We start from the raw sequence: 19,721 nt of genomic DNA, 5'->3' as shown, positions 1-19,721 counted from the left end.
ATATCACGTGTGTTATATACCCAGACTGAATTTTTAAAGCCTCTCTACAAAATGCCTGATGAAATATGAATGGAGCCACGTTTTGCCAAGTCTTACGACTTCGAGTACAGTTTCTTCATTCATTGGGAATGGATCCAGATGGCTACCCTGGTGCCTTCCATATTGCTGGGGCCCAGGGACAACATCTGTGCTCACCTGTAGGGGGCGCGCGCGCGCGCGCGCGCGCGCGCGTGTGTGTGTGTGTGTGTGTGTGTGTGTGTGTGTGTGTGTGTGTGTGTGTGTGTGTGTGTTTGAGGGCGTGTGGAAGGAGGCAATCACAGGTGGGAAGGAAGAAGGAAAACATGGCGTGGCTGGTTTTTCCGTCGTTGCTTGGCAGAAGAAATCCCTCTGAACAAACGTCGGGTTGCCGCCTCGAGGTTGTAACGTTTGTAATCCAAACTTGCTCGTTTCAGATCGGCCACATCGACGGAGACCCCAGCCGCAAGGGAGCCTTTCCCGTATCGTTTGTGCACTTTATTGCTGACTAGATTGCTACTGAACAGAAGCAGAAGCCTTCCTTGAACCGTTCCGTTCCGTTCTTGGTACCAAGACTAGCTATACAGCCAGTCTCGCGGATCCAGCCCATCCTCTCCCCGTTCTGTTCCGAAAACTCAAAGGCAGTTTTTATATGTAAGCAGATTCTTTTTATAGGTTGTGTTTTCCACGCCACATTGCCATACTTTTACTGGGAAAAGCAGAATTTCCTAAAGGGGGGGGGGGGCGGACGGACACACAACCAAATGCTCTTTTAACTCTAGACCCAGGATCCTGCGTTTTCAGGAGTAGCTGAGCCTAAAAAAAAAATGCTTAAATGAATTTGGGGGATTCTTACCGCTTTCCTTAACCCGGTTCTGACGTCGGTTCACTTTGGCACAGTCATTTTAGCAGGCCAGTACCATGCTGCTCCAGTCTGTGGCCGTACCCTGAACTTTATCCACAAATGCCATCCACCCATTCACCTTGAAAGACATATATTCCTTTGAAAACCCAGCCAGTGTGTTTGTTTAAAGCAACTTGGCAATTTACATGTTAGCCGTGCACTTTTCTAGCCCCAGCCTACGAGGTGGCAGCTGCCATGATCTCCTGCATGTACGTGCGACCCGTTGTTGTGAGCCGTCAGTCATACGTGGCGCGCCGCTGATGGGTCATTACGACACAGCGATTAGCCGTCTGTTCTGCACCGGTATTTAGACTGCACTTCCTGAATTTGGTAGAAAACTAAGGATGATGGATTGCAAAGCAGTCCTTTACACTAGCTCGTCTGGTGTTCTAGGTGTCTTAGGATTTATCTCCTTCAGCATCCCCCCCGCCACGCAGAAAGCAACCGTATACAAGTAGGGCGCGTGGTGGTGCAGACCATGGTAAGCAGCACATTCCTCGCCGTGTCCTGGCGTGCGCCACTGCCTTCCCCTCCCAGCTCCCGAGGACACCTGCTTAGCTTCCCGTCTCGTCTCTCATAGGATTCTCCGAAAGGAACGGTAGCTACACTGTCTTGAAATTTAGCCTGTCCAGTTGTTCGTATTCAAGAGCATATCAGAAACCTGTAGATCCGGGGGAGCCCAGTACCCCCCAAACATCCCAGTTACACTATGTAAGGCCATCACGTAACGTTTAAACTTGCAATATGCGGGGTGGGGGTGGGGGACTAGGTTGTATATGATAAAAATCAGAACTCATTAGTTTCATGAACTTGACTGTCATGCCTCTATTTGGTAACTGTAAGCATAAACGTCATGGTAGGGATATGGGCGATTCTGGCACTCTCTCGGAGTAAAGAGGCAAGCATGGGTGTGAGCAAAAGGAACAGGCCGAAGTGTGGGCTTGACTTGTTAGGCGGTGAAGCCGTCGGGGTGGCACACTTGATTGAGGCGGCGCCGTCCTGACTCCCTTTGTGCAAGGCTCTGTCGAGCACGGACCTTCCTGTCTTTGTTTCAAAGAGAGCAGGACAAACTGGAATGTTTTAGGATGCCATACAGTGATGGCCTCCTGTCTTTCAGATTCTGGGTAAAAACATGGTAGATCTGTAATTAAAGTCAGTCAGTCTCTCTCTCTCTCTCTCTCTCTCTCTCTCTCTCTCTCTCTCTCTCTCTCTCACTACTTGTTCATTTCTAACGTTTGAGCCCTCCTCCTAGTCACTTTTCTCGTAGACTTCAGAGCGTGAACAGATGCATTTTGCACATTGCACTTCCCAATACCTCTCTGACAGCAACACCCCCCCACCCCCCCACCCTCCCCCACACACGCACGCATCTGTATCATCGGTCTTTGGTGACCTGGTGCCAGCTCTCTGAGGAATCAAGTTGATTTATGTCAACATTTTAACTCCGGTCCCAAGCTAACCTGTCGGGTTCGCCGGTACTTAAACGCCTAGGAAATCTTTTTCCACTCTCTGGTGGTGCTATTGGGCGGTAGCGGATAGTGCTTTCTACCCGAAGAGAAATCCTATTGACTTCCCTCCGAATTATCCTTCCTTAGTTATTTGCTCTTTGCAAATAGAGAAGAAAAAGTAACTGAAAGGAAAACACTGTAGATATCTATTTATATTTAAAGTTTACATTTCACAAGTGTCAGCTGTGGAATTCGGGCTTCTTTTTTATTTTATTTTATTTTTTTTTGCCACTTTCCATCAGGTCTGACTTGGAGGGAAAATGACTCAGAAATATGGTGCACAGATTAGTGTGATCTGTTGAGGGTGGAGCATGACCTGCAGCCAAGAATGCTATTTTGAGATGTATGATATTCAATTCATTCACTTGATTACTCTGGTCTTGTTGCAGTGCAACTGTATATACTGTATAACCTAAACGGATTATTTTCATTGTCCTTAATGCCGTGATTTATAACTAGAGCATGTTTAATAAATTGACTTCCTGTTAACCAGTCATTTGACTGGAAAAAAAATAAAGTACTTTTAAATGGACATGGTTTTCATCTTTTTTTTTTTAAGATATATTTATTTATTGTGTATACAGTGTTTTGCCTACATGCATGCTCACAGGCCAGAAGAGGGCGCCAGATCTCATTACAGATGGTTATGAGCCACCATGTGGTTGCTGGGATTTGAACTCAGGACCTGGGATTTGAACTCAGGACCTGTGGAAGAACAGCCAGTGCTCTTAACCACTCAGCCATCTCTCCAGCCCGACCTTGGTTTTCATTTTTAAAGTGCTACTGTCACTCTGCAGAGAGGATCCTTTAAAAGCCACTTGCAAAAGCCAGCAGACGTCCTTCTGAGGGTCTCTCAACTGAGATCAACATGAGTGTGCTGGGAATTGTACAGACAGGGCCTTCTGTTAGGGTGCTGTTCATCTGGACACTGCCGTCATCACTCCAAGGTCATGTGGAATTGAGGTTCCCCAGTTCAAACCTATGCCTGTCCCTAACCAGGGACAGCAAGTGACCCTGAGTCCCTGTGAAGGTACAAGTCTCAATCAGAGCAAACTTCTCTGACACAAGAGTATTAAGCTTGTTTGCACTTTAAAAAGACAACAGAGGTTTCTTTCTTATCTGTAGATTTTATTATGTGTATGCCTGAGTGGCTGCATGTACATATGTACACCACATGTATGCCTGGTACCTGAGGAAGCCAGCAGGGGGAGTCGGCTCTCCTGGACCCGGAGTTATAGGCCGTTTTGAGCTACCATGTGGGTGCTTGGAATTGAACTCAAGTGCTCCTAACTCCTAAGCCCTCTGTCCGGCCCCAAGGTTTCTTTTTAGCTCAGAAAGTAGGTCATCTATTGGAAGTTAACCTACTGTTAACGACGCCTTTTAATGACTGATATTTTACACATTACACTTTCTTTAGAAAACTGGGTCGGGACATTACACCCTCCCAATAGTTCACCGCTGCCTATGGGAAGCTGAAAGATGGAGGACCAGGTGAGCTCTCAGGGTCAGCTTCCACTTGACTGCAGAGTTCAGGACTTGTCGGATGTCAACACAGAGTCAAATGCTGTGGATAAAACCTTGCAGATTGCTTGGGCTTGCTCCTGCATTGTACGAAAGAGATACATTGTTGCACATATGACCAAAACACGTAGTACAGGATGCTCAAAAGAAACTAATAGACAAAAAGAGAACAGAGTTGATACATCTCTCTGGGAAACTATCCACCACCTCACATTGCTTCCCTCCGAATCTCCACATCCGCACCTGCCCCGCCTTAAGCTCTCCTGAGACGGGCAGACAGTAATGGCTGCTGCTAAGCCCTGAACCTGGGAAGACGGCAGCTCGGGAGTGGAGGGAGCTGTGGCCCGGCCCAGGTCAGTGTTGCTCGGCAGGAGCAGTTTTCAGCCTGTCGGGTGGGTATTCCTTCTGAGGAGAACTGGGGAGAACATTGCCTCGGCCTCTGACAGCTGCGGGAGAGTCAGCCACCCTTTGACCTGCTGAACAGGAACCCACGGAGCTAACTCACCAGGCTGTTACACTGGTAAACCCACAGGCTGTACTCTTCATTGCTTGCATCTGTGGTCTTGAGGGCCAGCAAGCTCTTCCCGGCTCCCAGGCCGTCGTCATAGCACACCATCCGGATGATTAAATACAGGGCATGCCTGTGCAGAACGCCCTGGGGGAAATCACAAGACCTTCTTCAGGAAGCTGGGACATGGCTACCAGGGTTTCTCCGTTCTCGGGAAACACGCTCCCCACACAGAACACATTAGGAGGCTTGAAAGGGCAGGACCGTGGGTCTGGGGGAAAGAATACAGTTTCCCAGCCCAAGGGACACCAGTATGCCTAGTTAACACTCTCCTGTTTAAACCCAGAGACCCAGGAGCAAGGTCATCTCAGCTGTCCTCATCTCTGCCCGTCCTCCACGCCAGCCAAAAGCTACCTTCAAACATGGGGTCCCTGCATGAAACACACTGGGGGCCACACATACTCGAAATACAAATGAGGCCCCTGTTCACCCTAAGGAGTGGGCAGACACAGGAGACCCAAGTCCGAGTGTACCCTTAAAGGCTGGGGTCCCCATTTCTTAGGATGTACTTCTCAAGCGCAGCACTTACATGCTGATCCGTGGTTGAGACTTTTATGCCGTACTTGGAAACACCCAGAATAAACTCCTCCTCCAGCGGAACAAAAGGCAGCTTTCCATCTTGCTTTAAAGGGAAATAAATCATATCACAGGCATTAAAATGACACAATCATCTTAAGTTTGATTAGTTGCTTCTGGTATCTGGCTATTGAAGCTTCTGACCCTTTAGAGTTCAGTCTATACAAATATTCCCCCAAATTCAGACCCCATCCACTCCCTGTGTGCCGTTCTGTCCTTTTGTGGTGTAAACCCTAATGGCAAATGGAGATCCTAGCCACAGATCTTAGTGACATTAAAATATTTTTTTTAAAACAATCTTTTTTTTTCAAGGTTTTATTTATTATGTATACAGTGTTCTGCCTGCATATATGCTTGCACGCCAGAAGAGGGTGCCAGATCTCATTACAGATGGTTGTGAGCCACCATGTGGTTGCTGGGAATTGAACTCGGGACCTCTGGATGATCACAGTACTCTTAACCACTGAGCCATCTCTCCAGCCCCCAACATTAAAATATTTACACTATTAAGCCAGGAGTGTCACAAGCTTTTAGTCCCAGCACTCGGGAGCACAGGCAGAAGGATCTCGTGAGTTCGAGGCCAGCCTGGTCTATAGTTCCAGGACTATGTACCTGTCTCAAAACAAGCAAAACAAAATTTACACCATTTAGGTTTACAGATCCTCAAAGCTCATCTCATGTCAGGACAGGGAGTGATCAGGGAGCAGGCAACATCTTTTTCACAGTCAATTTCTATCTGACTGCTGAGATCCATCTTGGTAGCTACAGACACCAGGGCTCGGGATGACAGGCTGTTGATGAGTTGACTCCTCTCATGAAATCATCCATCAGCAGTCTGAGCCGTCCACAACCAGAACAGGGGGATAACTAACTGATCATACCCCACCCCCGGCAAATCAGCCCGCCTCATCCACCTAAGAATGCTGCCCAATTTGTCTTCTCTCAAGAAAGATATTGCGGGCAGGTAATGGGTGCTCCGCATTGTGAATGTTTTGAGGGAAATGATGAATTACGGTAATGGAGCCATGGCCAGATGCTTCAGTTCTTGGCCTTCCCAGCATTAGTAACACCCTGCCAATCACTTCTCACATACCTAAGACTCAAAATAATGCCGCTGTCAATAATGGCATTTTATCAAACAAAAGCTCTGTGGTGGATGAGTAATTCAGCCATTCCTACAGGGTGAAGGGAGTGCTAATACAATTTTGAACCTGCTAATATAATAATGTCTTTCCGTATAACACTTTGTCACTTATACTTTGTTTGAATGACCATATTTGTTGCTTATACTTTGAGTGCTTATACTTTTAGCCATATTCCAAGCTAAATTTGGGGATAACTAACGATCTCTACCAAAAGTTCTGCCCAACTGCAAATTAGATTCACTAATTTTCCTTTTAAGTAACTTCCTTTATGGCCATAAAGATAGGAGTCATATCTAATATGCCCAGTCTCCATGACTTAAGAAGCTTTAGGTTCTCTCTACGTTGTTCTAGCTGTTCTGGAACTCTTGCTATATAAACCATGATGGCCCTGAACACACAGAGATCCACCTGTCTCTGTCTCCTGAAGTGTAAAGGTAAATGTATAGATCTTATAATTTTATTTTATAAACAGTATGGCATTATCTTAATTTTTCTCCATATAGATTTTTGTAAGATACATATTTTTTTAGTGTATATGGGTGTTTTGCCTGCATGTATGTATGTGTGCCATGAGCATGCAGCACTGGAGGAAGCCGGAAGAGAGCGCTGGTCCTCTGGAGCTGCAGCTACAGGTGGCTGGCTGTGAGCTCCATCTGGGTCCTGGAACAGAACCTGGGTCCTCTGCAGGAGCAGCCAGTGCTCGTAACCACCAAGCTACATCTCCAGCCCTACAATGATTTTTTTTAATTGACCTGACCTGACCTGAGTATATTTTTGAAACCCCCTCACCTTAATTCTTGTTGAAATTGGAATATTAAAAAAGAAGATACAGGCCGGGTGTGGTGATGCACACGTTTAATCCCAGCACTCAGGAGGCACAGGCAGGTGGATCTCTTGAGCTCAAGGCCAGCTTCAACTAGAGTTCCATGACAGCCAGGGCTACACAGAGAAACCCTGTCTGGATAAAAAACAAACAACAACAAAAGGTATTTTTGATCCATGTCATGAGTTTTTAAATCCCTGAAACCCGTTCAGTAGAGTAAGGCTCTGACAGATTGTTTCAGAAGAATCTATGATCTAAGCAGTGAACATGGTCAGTTCTTCAGTAAACCAGGGGACCAGTCAAATCCACAAAGTAAAAAGTTCTGTGCCTGGAGAAAGAAACTTTTCTCCTATGAGGCTCCATCTCCAGGCGCCTTACACAGTCTATGACTCAAAGCTGCCCCAGGATGAGATCTAGGCCTCAGCCAACGATGGCGAGCACCCTGCAGTGGACCTGAGGGGAACATTTTCCTTCAGGGCTGGACATTCAGCACCATCACAGCCAGAGGTTTCAGCTGGAACCAGGTTTTGCTCTGCCACTCACCTGGGCGACATCTATATAATTTATCAGGTCCAGTGGTCCTTGGAGACTCTTCCCCTGAGACAGGTCCAGTTTCTCGATGGCACCAACATACTTTATCCGAAACTCGGCACACGTGTCTAAACTGTTGCTCTGTCCTAAGATTACAACAGACTTGAAGGGCAGTGCCTTCTTCATGGAACATTTTCTCTCTCCAAAAGATTTATTTTTATTTTACATGTACAGATGTATTCCCTGCATCTGTACAAATGTAATGCAATGCCTGAGAAGGCCAGGAAACGGGGATGGATCCCCTGGACTTGGGGTTGCACACAGTTAGTTGTAAGCTGCTGTGTGGGTGCTGGGAACCGAACCAGGACACCCCTCTGCAAGAGCAGCCAGTGCTCTTAACCTCTCAGCCACCCCCAGTCCATTCCATTTTGAAACACTCTCACCCTGTTCACCAGGATGGCTTAGAAGCCCAGAGCTGCCTGTCCCAGCCTCTCAGAGTGCTGGGATTAAAGGCACACTCCTCGTTAGCTTTTTATTTTATCCTTTACTGGTTTTCGAGGCAAGGTCTTCCCATCTAGCTCTGGCTAGCCTGGAACTTACTATGTAGCCCAAGCTGGCCTCAAACTCAGAGATCCACCTCCCTCTAAGCACTGGGTTAAAGGTGGGCACTGCCCTACCTGGCTCCACGCCCAGCTCCTTAGTCACAACTTTCTAAATGAAAGATTTCTTGATATAATAGGGAGGAAGGAACTTAAATTTTTATTCAGCTTTTTCCTCAGTGACTGACTACACCAGATATATAAAAGCATCAATGATGGGCCAATGAATACTGATAACCTTCATTTCAAAGTAAGCAAAATTGTAAAAGCCAACTAGAGAGTGAGTGGTACCTTTATCATACATAACTACTGCTTTGGGTTCCTTTTACTTTATCCCATAATTGAGGACACCCGTTCTATCATTCAATCAGAAATGCCAACTTCTTTTTTTTTTAAGTATATGTAGAATAATGTCAGAGGTCCCTTATCAGATGGCAACAAAATCTAGCCAGTTCAGAAACGCCCACAAACCACTTCTGACACCTGCCATGCTAAGGAAGTACAGCGCAACCAGCCTTTAACACCTGGAGGTAAAGATAATAAACTTTATGTGACAACATTATTTTGGGTAAAATGAAAATGAATTCAGTGCATTTCCAACGACCAGTTATTTACAGAGCTCGGCGGGAAGTCTCCTGATTTCTAAGGAGCTACAGTTTCAGGTGGTTGTATAAGTGCACATGTCTGGGACGTACGTCCTCATTTCCCGTGTGTCCACTGTCATCTCAACTAGGGTATCTGGAGGCAGCCTTTGAGGTTCATGATTCCTAAACCCTTCACCACTCACACATTTGCCCAGTTCCCAAAAAACATTTAAGCCCGAGTATAATTCAGTCCCCGCAACCTACTAAAAAGCTGCTTTGGAACTGCTTAGTCATTGGCACGGATGTTCTCGAATGCTTGTCCTCAGACCCACCGAGGACACTTAGCCTAAGTGCCTTTGGAGAGCTCCCACCACATAACACTTTCCCCGTCTCACCAAGTTTCTGAACTTCCCAGAAGTGGCAGAGGAGAGGGAAGAAAACCGAGATAGAAGACCTTGCTCAGCCACACAAAACCACGAGAGTAAACACAAGATCAGTCACCAGGTCACAGGGCCCCTCATACCTGAGCTTTTGGTGGAGTCGGTATCGAGGCTGGCGACGGTGCTGGACCGCGAGAGACCACCAAGGCTGGAATCCACGGACTGCGGAGAAACACAGTAAGACATATGTCTTCTCTCAGGCAAATTCCTGGTGAAGCTGAGCTGACACATAGTATCTGGTCGATTATTCCGGCAGGCAGACTGATGGCAGCTGAAGACATTTTCGACAGCAAACTTCAGAAGCCACGTGACACGTGACTGCTCTCGCAACCACACGACACCGGATGCACCTGATGTCAGCATCTTCAGTCTGAGGCTTGGCCGTCAGCTCCCCTCCCTTACTCTGCCTTACACTTGGAGCCTCTGTGACCACCACCCCCACCCCTGCTGTCCTGTTCTTTCCATGGAACCGCAAAAAAAACCCTGTGCAGAAGCCGGGTGGTGGCGGCAGCGCACGCCTTGAATCCCAGCACTCGGGAGGCAGAGCCAGGCGGATCTCTGTGAGTTCGAGGCCAGCCTGGGCTAGCAAGTGAGTTCCAGGAAAGGCGCAAAGCTACACAGAGAGACCCTGTCTCAAAAAACAAAAACAAAACAAAACAAACAAATAAACAAAAAAAACCACCAACCCTGTGCAGAAAGCCAGCCACTGAGCAACGAACGTCCCTGTCTGACATTGAGAGGAACCGAGTCTCCCCGTTCCTAATCCGGCTCTCTGCAATTATACCCTCTAGTTTCCGGCCCACAGCAGGCCTGGGGTTATGAGACAGCATGGCTCATGTGAACAGAACGACAGAACTAGTGGCCAAAATTTCAACGATGTGAATCGTTCCACCGGACTCCACTGTCCGTACCACTCATTTCTTTAGAAAGAGCATTCTCTGGAAACCCTGCTTTAGAAGGGGAGTGTTTCATAAAGCCACTGGTACTGCTAGCCAACGTTCACACAGTCTCTGGTACATGGAGCTGAACCCATCTTGCTGTGAAGGAAATACTGTGAGGTGCACAGCAAGCCCTGGACTCCAAGAGGTCTCGCCCCTCAATGCAGTTCTTTTGTTTGTTTGTTTTTGTTTTTTCAAGACAGGGTTCCAATGCCTTCTTTTAGGCTTTGTGGGCAGCCATACTCACCTGCATATAACCCCTCCCCCATTTATATACAGATAATTAAAAATAAATCTTTAAAAATTAAATAAATAAAAAAAAACAAAACACCACATTTAGAGCCAAGCCTTTTGGCCCATGCCTCTAAGTCCAGCACATGGGAGGTAAAGAATCAGGAGATGAAGGTAAAGCTACAGGACTCCTTGCTGTGACTTTGGGGCCAGCCTGAGCTACCTAAGAACCCTATCTGAAGGAGGAGAAAAGACATTGCACACATGTCCCTGAGGTAACCTGAGTTCTATCCCCACAATCCACATTGTGGAAGCTGTGGTGGTGTGAACATGAACGGTCCCCACAGAGCCATGTGCGTGAATGCTTGGCCTATAGGGAGAGGCACTATGAAGAGGTGTGGCCTTGTTGGAGTGGGTGTGGCCTTGTTGGAGTGGGTGTGGCCTTGCTGGAGTAGGTGTGGCCTTGTTGGAGTGGGTGTGGCCTTGTTGGGGGCGGGCTTTGAGGTCATCTATGCTCAAGCCACACCCAGCAGGCAGTTCACTTCCTGTGGCCTGCAGATCAAGACTCCAGCTCCTTCTCCAGCACCACGTCTGCCTGCACGCTGCCATGCTTCCCGCCATGATGATAATGGACTGAACCTCTGAACTGTAAGCCAGCCCCAGTTAAATGTTTTCCTTTATGAGAGTTGCCATGGTCACAGTATCTCTTCACAGCAATAGAAACCCTGAGACGGTCGCCTAGAACCAACTTCCACCAGCTGTCTCCCCGACCTCCACACGTGTGGAGACACACAGGCACCTCAGTCGCTCAGATCAGTGCATGCAATGAGACCACTCATAGCTTTAGTCCCATTTAGTTGAGTGAATTTAAGAATTTCGGGAAATTATCAAAATAATAAAATCAGAGCAAACAGAGAGTGCCAGGTAAGGTGAAGACTCGGATCTGGCATGGCCAGGACTGTGAGCGAGCCGGTTAGGAGTGCCGTCCTCACTGCTCGGTGCTCCAGTGCTCCCGTTCCACCCCCGCATGCGCGCTCTCTCACCTTGCTCTTTGTCTTCAGTGCTCCTGTCCCACCCCACGCATGTGCTCTCTCACCTTGCTCTGTCTTTAGTGCTCCCGTCCCACCCCGCGCATGCGCTCTCTCACCTTGCTCTTTGTCTTCAGTGCGTATATCCCACCCCCGCGCATGCGTGCTCTCTCACCTTGCTCTGTCAGTGCTCCTGTCCCACCCCGCGCATGCGCTCTCTCACCTTGCTCTGTCTTTAGTGCTCCCGTCCCACCCCGTGCATGCGCTCTCTCACCTTGCTCTTGGTGCTGACCTCACTGCTCTGGGAACTGCTGCTGCTGTGCCGCTTCTTGCCTTTGCGAAACATCTTTCACCATAGCTTGATCCAGAGAAGATGCCCTGGAGGACAAGGAAAAAGTGTGTCCAGTGTTGTCAAGGAAATCAGCATCAGCAGTGAGGTGGTGGCGGTGGTGGCGCACGCCGTTAATCCCAGCCCTCGGGAGGCAGAGGCAGGTGGATCTCTGTGAATTCGAGGCCAGCCTGGGCTACAGAGCGAGATCCAGGACAGGCACCAAAACTACACAGAGAAACCCTGTCTCGAAAAACCAAAAAAAAAAAAAAAAAAAGATTTTACAGAAGGGCTGGAGCGTTCAGAGTGCCTGCTGCTTTTCTAGAGGACCTGAGTTCGGTTCCCAGCACTGACATCGGGCGGCTTGCAGCCGCCTGCAACTCTAGCTCCAGAGGATCCAGTGTACTTTTCTGCTCTTTGATGGCACCTGCATACCTGTGGTGTGTACACACAAAGACACACATACACATCAAGCACATACACACTTACATATATACATACATACAATTTACAAAAAAAACAAAAACAAAAAAACACCAGGGCAGGAGAGTTGGCTCAGTGGTTAAGAGCAGTTGCTCTTATAGAGGCCCTTGTAGGTTCCCAGCACCCACATGGCAGCTCACAACAGTCCATGAGTCCAGTTCCAGGGAATCTGATGCCTTTTCTCGTCTCTGTAGACACCAGACACATATGTGGCTTACAAACACACATGCAGGTAAAACATTAATACACATGAAAAAAAAATTCTTTTAAAATATTTACAAAAAATGAAGGAACAAACCGAAAATCCCTGTCTGTATCGATAGGTGAAAAGTACTTTTTCCCAAACTAACACAAATCACCCAGTTCTCAAAGATCCAGATGCCTTACCTTTCAGGTGATTCAAGATTTGAGTAAAATGCGTGACACATTATAACCAAGACCCTGAGATCCAGTGACCTCGGGCACTTGGTGGAGTGATAGAGCTAAGAGTTGAAAGTATCTACACACCCCAGATAAAGACTGTGCACCAGCATTGGCACCCCAACCCCCAATATTTTGAGACAGAGTCTCTCAGGTCAAGCTGGCCTTGAACTCAATGACTGACGTAAGGTGACCCCAAATTCCTGATCCCACTCTACCTCTAGGATGCTGAGATTATAGGCATGCACCAGCATGCCCTCTTCTGTAGATGAAACCGTCTTGTTAAAGAAGAAACACAGAGCCGATTGCAGAATTAAAAAGCCCAAGAGGTCAGAGCTAAGAGCTAAAAACCTTACCCTCACTGCCGCTGCTGTCCTCCTTAGCCAGAGACCTACTTCCTGTGTGTCTGTCTTCTTATAGACTTTCTGTTCTGCCTTCTCATTGGTTGTAAACCCAACCACATGACCTCCTCGTCAGTGCCAGTCTGTACAGACCTCCAGGTCTTCTATGGTTGGTACTGAGATTAAAGGCGTGTGTCTCCAATGCTGGCTGAATCCTTGAACACACAGAGATCCACCTAGCTCTGCCTCCCAAGTGCTGGGATTAAAGGTGTGCACCACCATTGCCCAGCTTCTGCTATGGCTTGCTATTAGCTCTGACCCCCAGGCAACTTTATTTATTAACATACAAATAAAATCACATTTCAGTACAAATAAAATATCACCATACTCTTCCCCAGCCCTTGAGAAGGAATATGGCTATGTAGCCCAGGCTAAACATAAACTCATGATGCTCTTGTTTGAGCTTCCCAAGGGCTGTGATGACAGGCAAGGACTACCCATGCCTGGTGAATGTGCATTTTCCTGTTCATAGAGAAAGCCTGGAGGTAAAAATCTGACATGAAAAGCACTCCTAGGCGTCAGCTCCTCATCTCCCTGCAGCAAGGAAAAGCAGGGGCTTAGAGGAAGGTGGGGTATGGTCTACATTTTGTAGATGAGGGAGTCTTGACCCAATTTTCAACTCGGAATTTTTGAGTGAGACAAAAAATCCTGACACATTTTACCCAACACTGATCTCCACAGATCATGCTTACACCAGACCCGAACACTCACTTGTGGTGTTCTCCAAGGTTCTACACACAGTGATCTGCGCAGGAGCTTCCTTTCCCTTCCAGGCTGAGAAGTGGACCTAGCAGGGGAAGGAAGATGGGTAGTGGGTAGAGGAGCGGAAACAAGCCCGGAGCTCCTGCTGGTTCTCGTAGAGCCCACTCTCAGCCCACCTGCTAGCCTGTGCCATGGCAGCCTGTGCCATGGCAGCCCGAGCCTGAGCGTCTAGAAAGCCTCTCACCCAGTCCACTTCTCGACGCTCACTTAATTTGTAGCAAGAAGGGCTGACAACTCACTCTGTCCTGATTAGGCAGCGTGGTGGTTGGAAAGAAAATGGCTCCCACAGGGAGTGGCACCATTAAGAGGTGTGACCTTGTTGGAGGAAGTGTGTCACTGTGGGGGTGGGCTTTGAGGTCTCCTACGCTCAAGATACCACTCGGGGTCACAGACCATTTCCTGTTGCCTGCCTGCGAGATGTAGGACTCTCAGCTCCTTCTCCAGCACTCTGTCTGCCTGCACGCTGCCATGTCCCTTCATGATGATAAAGGACTAAACCTCGGAACTGTAAGTGAGCCTCCCTAATTTATATGCTTTCCTTTAGAAGAGTTGCTGTGGTCATGGTGTCTCTTCACAGCAATAGAAACCTAAGACAGGCAGGAAGCACCTAGGTGCTGGGGACTCACGGCACAAGGACAAAGCTGACCATCTATAGAGGTGTTTCCAGAGCAGTCAAGGACATGGCCAGATGTCTGCTCTACAGACCCTCGCTGGACGCCTGCTATGGGACTAACCGCCTGGGGTGGGCGCAAAGAGGGTGAAAGGTCGTGCAGAAGCTGCTGCAAAGGATGACTCCACACCCAAAGACGCCTGCAGTGAGGGACGGACGGCAGCAGAGCCCTGTTCCCAGGCCTGTGCCAAACTAGGTTAGCCCGGCAGCACCATGAAGTGATAGTTTAAGTACTGGTTGATGACTTCCTTGGGCACATTGTATTTTAGTGCAGACCTCTTGGTATCTACAGAGGATGGGTTCCATAACCGCACAAAATGCCTATAACCTACACACACATACCCCCTCCCAAACACTTTAAATCAGTTCTAAATTATTTAGTGTAACTAGGCAAGCAGTCGCCGCTGAGCTGAACCTCAGTTTTACATCTCATGTAACTACTACAGAAATAGTTGTTATGATGGGTTATTTAGGAAATAATGATAAAGGGGAAAGGCTCCACTTATTTGGTACAATGGAATGTTGGTCTTCTTTTCACAACACAGCTTTAAAAATCTGCCACAGGGCCTTGGTGGCACCCCTTTAATCCCAGCACCAGGCTCTCTGTGTTCAAGGCCAGCCTGGTCTAGAGATTGAGTTCCAGGAGAGCCAGGGCTACAGAGAGAAACCATGTCTCAATAAATAAATAAACAAACAAACAACCAAAAAATAAGTAAATGATTATCTGGGGTTGTTTGAATTTGAGGATGCAGAACTCATTAGATGTGGAGTTATGATTACATATATAAATAAATACTTATTTTATATTAATTTTAAAAGTTACTTAAAAATAAATAAAATCTGGTTCTCTTGTTAGTAGAATCCTGAAGCATACCCACAAACCCTAGGCAATGATTTGGACATCACTAAGGCCTTTGCAACATCTCCAAACTTGCTTCCCGGCATGAATCCAGGAACTCGAGGGGGAAAGAACTGGTTGGTCTTTGGTATCTACTGCTATTCTGGATGCGGGTACTTAAGCAAACTATCGTTGCTTCTAAATTATTCATGCATAAAAGTGAGCCTGGGGATGCTGTCCACCAGCTGGATGTTACACAGGTTCATCAAATGCAAATCAGTCAAAGGCTGAACATCCCCCCCCTCCCTCCAGAGGAGCTCCTCCCTGGTCTCTCCTACTCAGGCAATTAAGCCATCACTGAAGGAAACCAGAAAATCATCAATCCTTCATTGCTCTTCAGCCCCCACATCCAGTGAAGCACCAGGATCCCAGAGTGCACTGTAACCAGCCCCACACATGTGCCGGATTAATGGCATTCTTTTCATCGTGAATGTGATGAATCCTCAATCTGTAGAAAATGCCCAAGTACACAGTTTGGCACACTGAAGGAATCCACAAATCCACTGAAGATACTTAGTGGATTAAAAAGCCTTTACCTTAGAAACAAAAAGAAAAAGAAAACAAAAAACTCTGTGTGTGTAGGAGTAGGGTTCCCTGAGACTGGTGTTAAGCCACTGAACATGGGTGCTTGGAATCGAACTTGGATCCTCATCAAGAGCATTCTCTTAACCACTGAGCCAGCTCTTGGGATAAGTGATCTTGTCCTACAGAGCTGGCGGCTCTAAGATCCGCCCCCAGAGTTTAGCCAAAAAGATGACAAAGATTTCTTTCAAACACAGGTCAGAGACCACTGTTAGCCTGCTGGAAAGCCTTCACTGGCTCCCCACACTAGGACTGAAGGTCAAATCCCTCCGGCAAGACACTCAAGGTTCTCCACCCACCACCTGCTACACCCTCAGTTCATCTCCCGGGAACGCAAAGCCGCCTCGGTTCTGGGCGGTTCTATCCATGCTCCTCGGGTGCTCTTACGCTGTGCTCCAACCTCTCCTCCCACAGAACTCTTCATTTTATGTCTCTTGCCAGCTACTCGCCTCTCGGAACTTATTTCAGGCCTCTTACTAAGAGAGCCTTCCTTGGACTTCTAGGACCCACATCTTGAATGTTGATCAGATCACAGCATTAAAACATGCCATCTTCTACTGAAAACTCTCGCTCTCTCAACTAACTAGTCCAAGGCGGGGCTGGGGTGGTTCTCGGTGGATAGACAGGCTAGCGGAGGGTTCTGAGAACTGCCTTGGGAATCCCAAACACAACTAGTCCTAAAACATCCAACGTCGCCCAATGCAGCACCAGGCGCTCCAAAAACCGCTAGTCCTCACTCCCGCCCATGAGGAGCAGCCGGTCCCCCGGGTCCTCTGCGCCTCCGGAGCGGTGGGAACGCCCAGCTGCATTCCCAAGAGGCGGCCAAGGCAGAGATCCAGTAACTTGTCCCACCTCACAAAGTTAACTTGGGGACCCAGACCAGAGCAGGCTTCCAAAGCTCTCTCTCTGCACACAAGCCTCGCACAAGCGAGGATGCAGACAGCCAACTCCGACCCCAGGGTCGGGGTGCAGCAGCAGTCGGAGGGAGGCCTCAGGGCCCTTGCTGAGCCTGGTCCTCAGGGAGGCGGGCGGTGGACCTGTCACGGGAACGCGCGGGTCCCTCCCTGCCCGGGCACCGAGGCTCCTCTTCCTTTCCCCGGTTTGCACTCAGTCGGTGCCTCCGCCTCGGGGCGTGGGGCCGCAGATGGCGGGCTCCGGGGGACCCCCACCTCCCCGCGCCACCCGGCCCGGTTCTCACCTCCCCGCCTGGGTTCGTGCGTCCCCGGGCCTCGGGCGCCTGGCAGGGTGTAGGATGGTGCAAGCAGCGGCCGCCCGGCGGCTACTCCGGTTCGCACTCCAGCTCCAGCTTTGCCAGTTCTCCGGCCCTCGGGTCCTTTCGGCCACGCCCCAGTTCTGCGCAGGCGCAGTCGTCAGGCCCCTCCAGTTCCGAATCCGCGTCGCGGGGAGCCTGAGGAACCTTGTTCTCGGACCGGAAGTTGGAGGGAGGAGCTTCCTTCTGGGCGCTTTAGGACGCCGGAAGTCGTGTGCTGGTGGTCGTGGGGCGGGCGGTTTTCTCTTCCCTGGTTCGCCGTGGCCGGGCTTTTGGTTGGGAGACGGCGGGTTCCGGGTCCACGCCGCCCCTGAGGCTGCCAGGATGTCGGCGATCCCTGCGGAGGAGAGCGACCAGCTGCTGATCCGACCCCTGTAAGGGACGAGTAGGGAGGGAGCGAAGCCCCGCGCCCCGGATGTGTGAGAGCCGGGAGGGGTCGCCGCGGGGAGGCTCGGACAGTGTTGGTCGCGGGGCCTGCTAGGTTGCCTGTCATTTCCCTTTGCCTTCAGTCTCGGGGGAGGGTATGTCGGAGTTGGAGAAAGAAAAAAAAAATCCAGGTCGCTGGGCGCCTTCCTAAAGGGAGCGTTGCCAATTAGCACAAGTCCGGATCTCGCACGTCAGGTCACGGCCGCCTCGGGGGAACCGACCGGTAGCGGAGGACCGTGCACGGGAGAACTGCGTCGGTCTCATTATCTCCGGGACCCCACGCGTGCTCTGATGGCCGGGGTACTTGAGTGTGGACCCTCCGAGCTCAGACCTTAGCAGAACGGCGGGAGGGAGTTGCAGAGGAGAAAGCAGAGGTGTCACGGAGAGAAATCCCGCGCTCCATTAGCGTGGGAGGCGGGTTTTTGGTGGAAATGACTTTCAGCGCCCTGGAATGTTTGCAGAGAATTGCCTCAGGCATGTAAAGGTGAAGGATGTATTGGTACAGATGAGCGGTTTCTCTCTCTCTCTCTCTCTCTCTCTCACACACACACACACACACACACACACACACACACACACGACGATGGCGCGGTTTTAGATACTAGCTAGCACCGCATGAATGCGTACAGTTTTCAGAAGAGAGAAACTAGCTCCATCACCCATTCATTCAGTAAGATTTACTGAGCACTGCCCAATGATGGCACCCACGTGTCCCTGCCGCCCCCCTGTACACACTCAGCAAGTATCACATACCTCACCAGGCATGGAGTAAGTTCACTGATTTCACTCCTTTGGTGAAATTGTAGAACAAAGTGGAGAGGCCTGAGATGAGTTTGTAAAAACAGGAGACAGCTACCTTGGAGTCAGACCTGAAACCCAGTCTTTTCTATTTAATAGGGAAGTAGCCTGCCTGAACCCACTTCCTCAGGTGGAAACAGTTATTTGTAAGGAGGAAAACTCATGGGCAGTGTTCAGTAAATCATGCTCACTTGACTTCTATTATATGAGTGCAGGTAGGCATTGTGCTAAGGGCCAGGGAGCCTGGAAATGGGACTTTCTAACAGATTGAGGCAAGGATATCTCATGCATCCTGGAAATGTGATTGATGTGTGGCCATGTTAAAGGATTCGTCGAAATTAAAGACACTGTAGGAGCCAGAGTGTTCCAGGGGAAGATGAGAGTGGTCCCAACTCGTGGCCAATTCGCTCTGGTTGTGGTTAACAGGTAGCAGATGACTTGGGGCAGGCTGTCAGGGCCCACCTTACGAAGGACCTTGTGTAGAGCTGAAGAGTTTGAGTGTGTATCGCACCAGTTATCGTCAGCCACCGAGGGATTTGGAGCAATCATATAACACAGTGGGGATTACATTAGGAATGTGGCCGTGCTGGCTTCGGCAGCACGTAGACTAAAATTGGACGATACAGAGACGGTTAGCATGGCCCCTGCGCAAGGATGACGCGCAAATTCATGGAGCGTCCGTTTATTTCAGCCAGGCGGTGGTGGCGCACGCCTTTAATCCCAGCACTTGGGAGGCAGAGGCAGGAGGATCTCTGTGAGTTCGAGGCCAGCCTGGGCTACAGAGCGAGTTCCAGGAAAGGCGCAAAGCTACACAGAGAAACCCTGTCTCGAAAAACCAAAAAAAAAAAAAAAGAATGTGGCTGCTCCCCCACACAGCCCCCTTTAAAAGCACTCAGTAGGCCTTTTGCTAGTGACCCACTGAGCCGTCCAGAAGGGACAGAGTAAAAGCATCACTTTTGGGTGAAGTGGCAACGTGTGTTGTTTGCTGCAGTCAGTGTTGTGACAAGGAAACAACAGAACCCCGCAGTGTGGTAGATGGCTACAGAGGTGGCTGGAGTGAAGAGGCTGGCCGGCTGTCATCGACATGTCCGGTTCTGGGGGGCGAGGGCTTGCGGCCAGGAAGGTGAGGGGGTGGGCTGGGGAGAACTGGGTCCCAGGAGTTCAGAAGGGGAGTCTGGAGGGTTTTGTAACTGCTCGGACGTTATCTGAAGGGATAGTCATGGAGCCCAGAGGGGACATTCCAGGTTCCTCGGTGCACTGGGAAAGAAGTTT

The 19,721-nt window shown here is 49.2% G+C and overlaps 3 protein-coding genes and 2 non-coding genes across 19 annotated transcripts in view; 4 read left to right on the top strand and 1 right to left on the bottom strand.

The window, feature by feature from the left end:
• Asap2 (ArfGAP with SH3 domain, ankyrin repeat and PH domain 2) overlaps positions 1–2,959 on the top strand; it is a 161,978-nt gene extending 159,019 nt beyond the window's left edge. For all 11 annotated transcript variants that reach the window (XM_076559249.1, XM_076559248.1, XM_076559254.1 and 8 more), the window contains one exon: positions 453–2,959. In XM_076559249.1, coding sequence (XP_076415364.1) covers positions 453–527 — 75 coding nt within the window. In that variant the 3' untranslated portion in view covers positions 528–2,959. The remainder of the gene's footprint in view (positions 1–452) is intronic.
• A 575-nt stretch (positions 2,960–3,534) lies between these two features.
• On the bottom strand, positions 3,535–17,304 carry Itgb1bp1 (integrin subunit beta 1 binding protein 1). Of its 3 annotated transcripts, XM_015995534.3 has the most exons (8): positions 17,154–17,279; positions 13,755–13,830; positions 11,686–11,789; positions 9,298–9,376; positions 7,604–7,737; positions 5,046–5,138; positions 4,454–4,603; positions 3,535–4,028 (listed from the first exon to the last, which is right to left on the bottom strand). In XM_015995534.3, exons 3-8 carry the CDS (start codon positions 11,755–11,757, stop codon positions 3,957–3,959), a joined length of 600 nt encoding a protein of 199 aa, XP_015851020.1. In that variant the 5' UTR covers positions 11,758–11,789; positions 13,755–13,830; positions 17,154–17,279; the 3' UTR covers positions 3,535–3,956. The 3 variants fall into 3 exon arrangements, with proteins under 3 accessions (XP_015851020.1, XP_006976682.1, XP_042122804.1); XM_006976620.4 differs by lacking the exon at positions 13,755–13,830 and having other exon boundaries at positions 17,154–17,304; XM_042266870.2 differs by lacking the exons at positions 13,755–13,830; positions 17,154–17,279 and adding an exon at positions 16,808–16,934.
• An 82-nt stretch (positions 17,305–17,386) lies between these two features.
• Cpsf3 (cleavage and polyadenylation specific factor 3) overlaps positions 17,387–19,721 on the top strand; it is a 30,098-nt gene continuing 27,763 nt past the window's right edge. The window contains exon 1 of one of the 3 annotated variants that reach the window (XM_076559259.1): positions 17,387–17,599. In XM_076559259.1, the coding sequence (XP_076415374.1) occupies positions 17,550–17,599 (50 nt within the window). In that variant the 5' untranslated portion in view covers positions 17,387–17,549. Of the gene's footprint in view, positions 17,645–19,721 lie in introns of all 3 variants that reach the window. The other 2 variants (XR_013047239.1, XM_076559258.1) reach the window with 2 other exon arrangements.
• On the top strand, positions 19,033–19,138 carry LOC121825227 (U6 spliceosomal RNA). The gene has a single exon (XR_006067356.1). It is a non-coding gene; the product is annotated as a U6 spliceosomal RNA (small nuclear RNA).
• LOC121825243 (small nucleolar RNA SNORA21) lies at positions 19,326–19,457 on the top strand. Its single transcript, XR_006067369.2, has one exon. It is a non-coding gene; the product is annotated as a small nucleolar RNA SNORA21 (small nucleolar RNA).

This window comes from Peromyscus maniculatus, chromosome 22 (genome assembly GCF_049852395.1).
Source record: "Peromyscus maniculatus bairdii isolate BWxNUB_F1_BW_parent chromosome 22, HU_Pman_BW_mat_3.1, whole genome shotgun sequence".
Taxonomy (NCBI): Eukaryota; Metazoa; Chordata; class Mammalia; order Rodentia; family Cricetidae; genus Peromyscus; species Peromyscus maniculatus.
Note: the sequence above shows the minus strand (reverse complement) of the source record. Positions and strands in the feature narration are given on the sequence as shown.

Bases quoted from the DNA above. Each gene is read 5' to 3' on its own strand.
- Itgb1bp1 (XM_006976620.4), bottom strand. From the start codon at position 11,757: ATGTTTCGCAAAGGCAAGAAGCGGCACAGCAGCAGCAGTTCCCAGAGC. The intron at 7,738-9,297 runs GTATGAGGGGCC...TTGTAATCTTAG, and splicing joins CGACTCCACCAAAAGCTCAG to GACAGAGCAACAGTTTAGAC. The intron at 4,029-4,453 runs GTGAGTTAGCTC...CGTACAATGCAG, and splicing joins TTTACCAGTGTAACAGCCTG to GAGCAAGCCCAAGCAATCTG.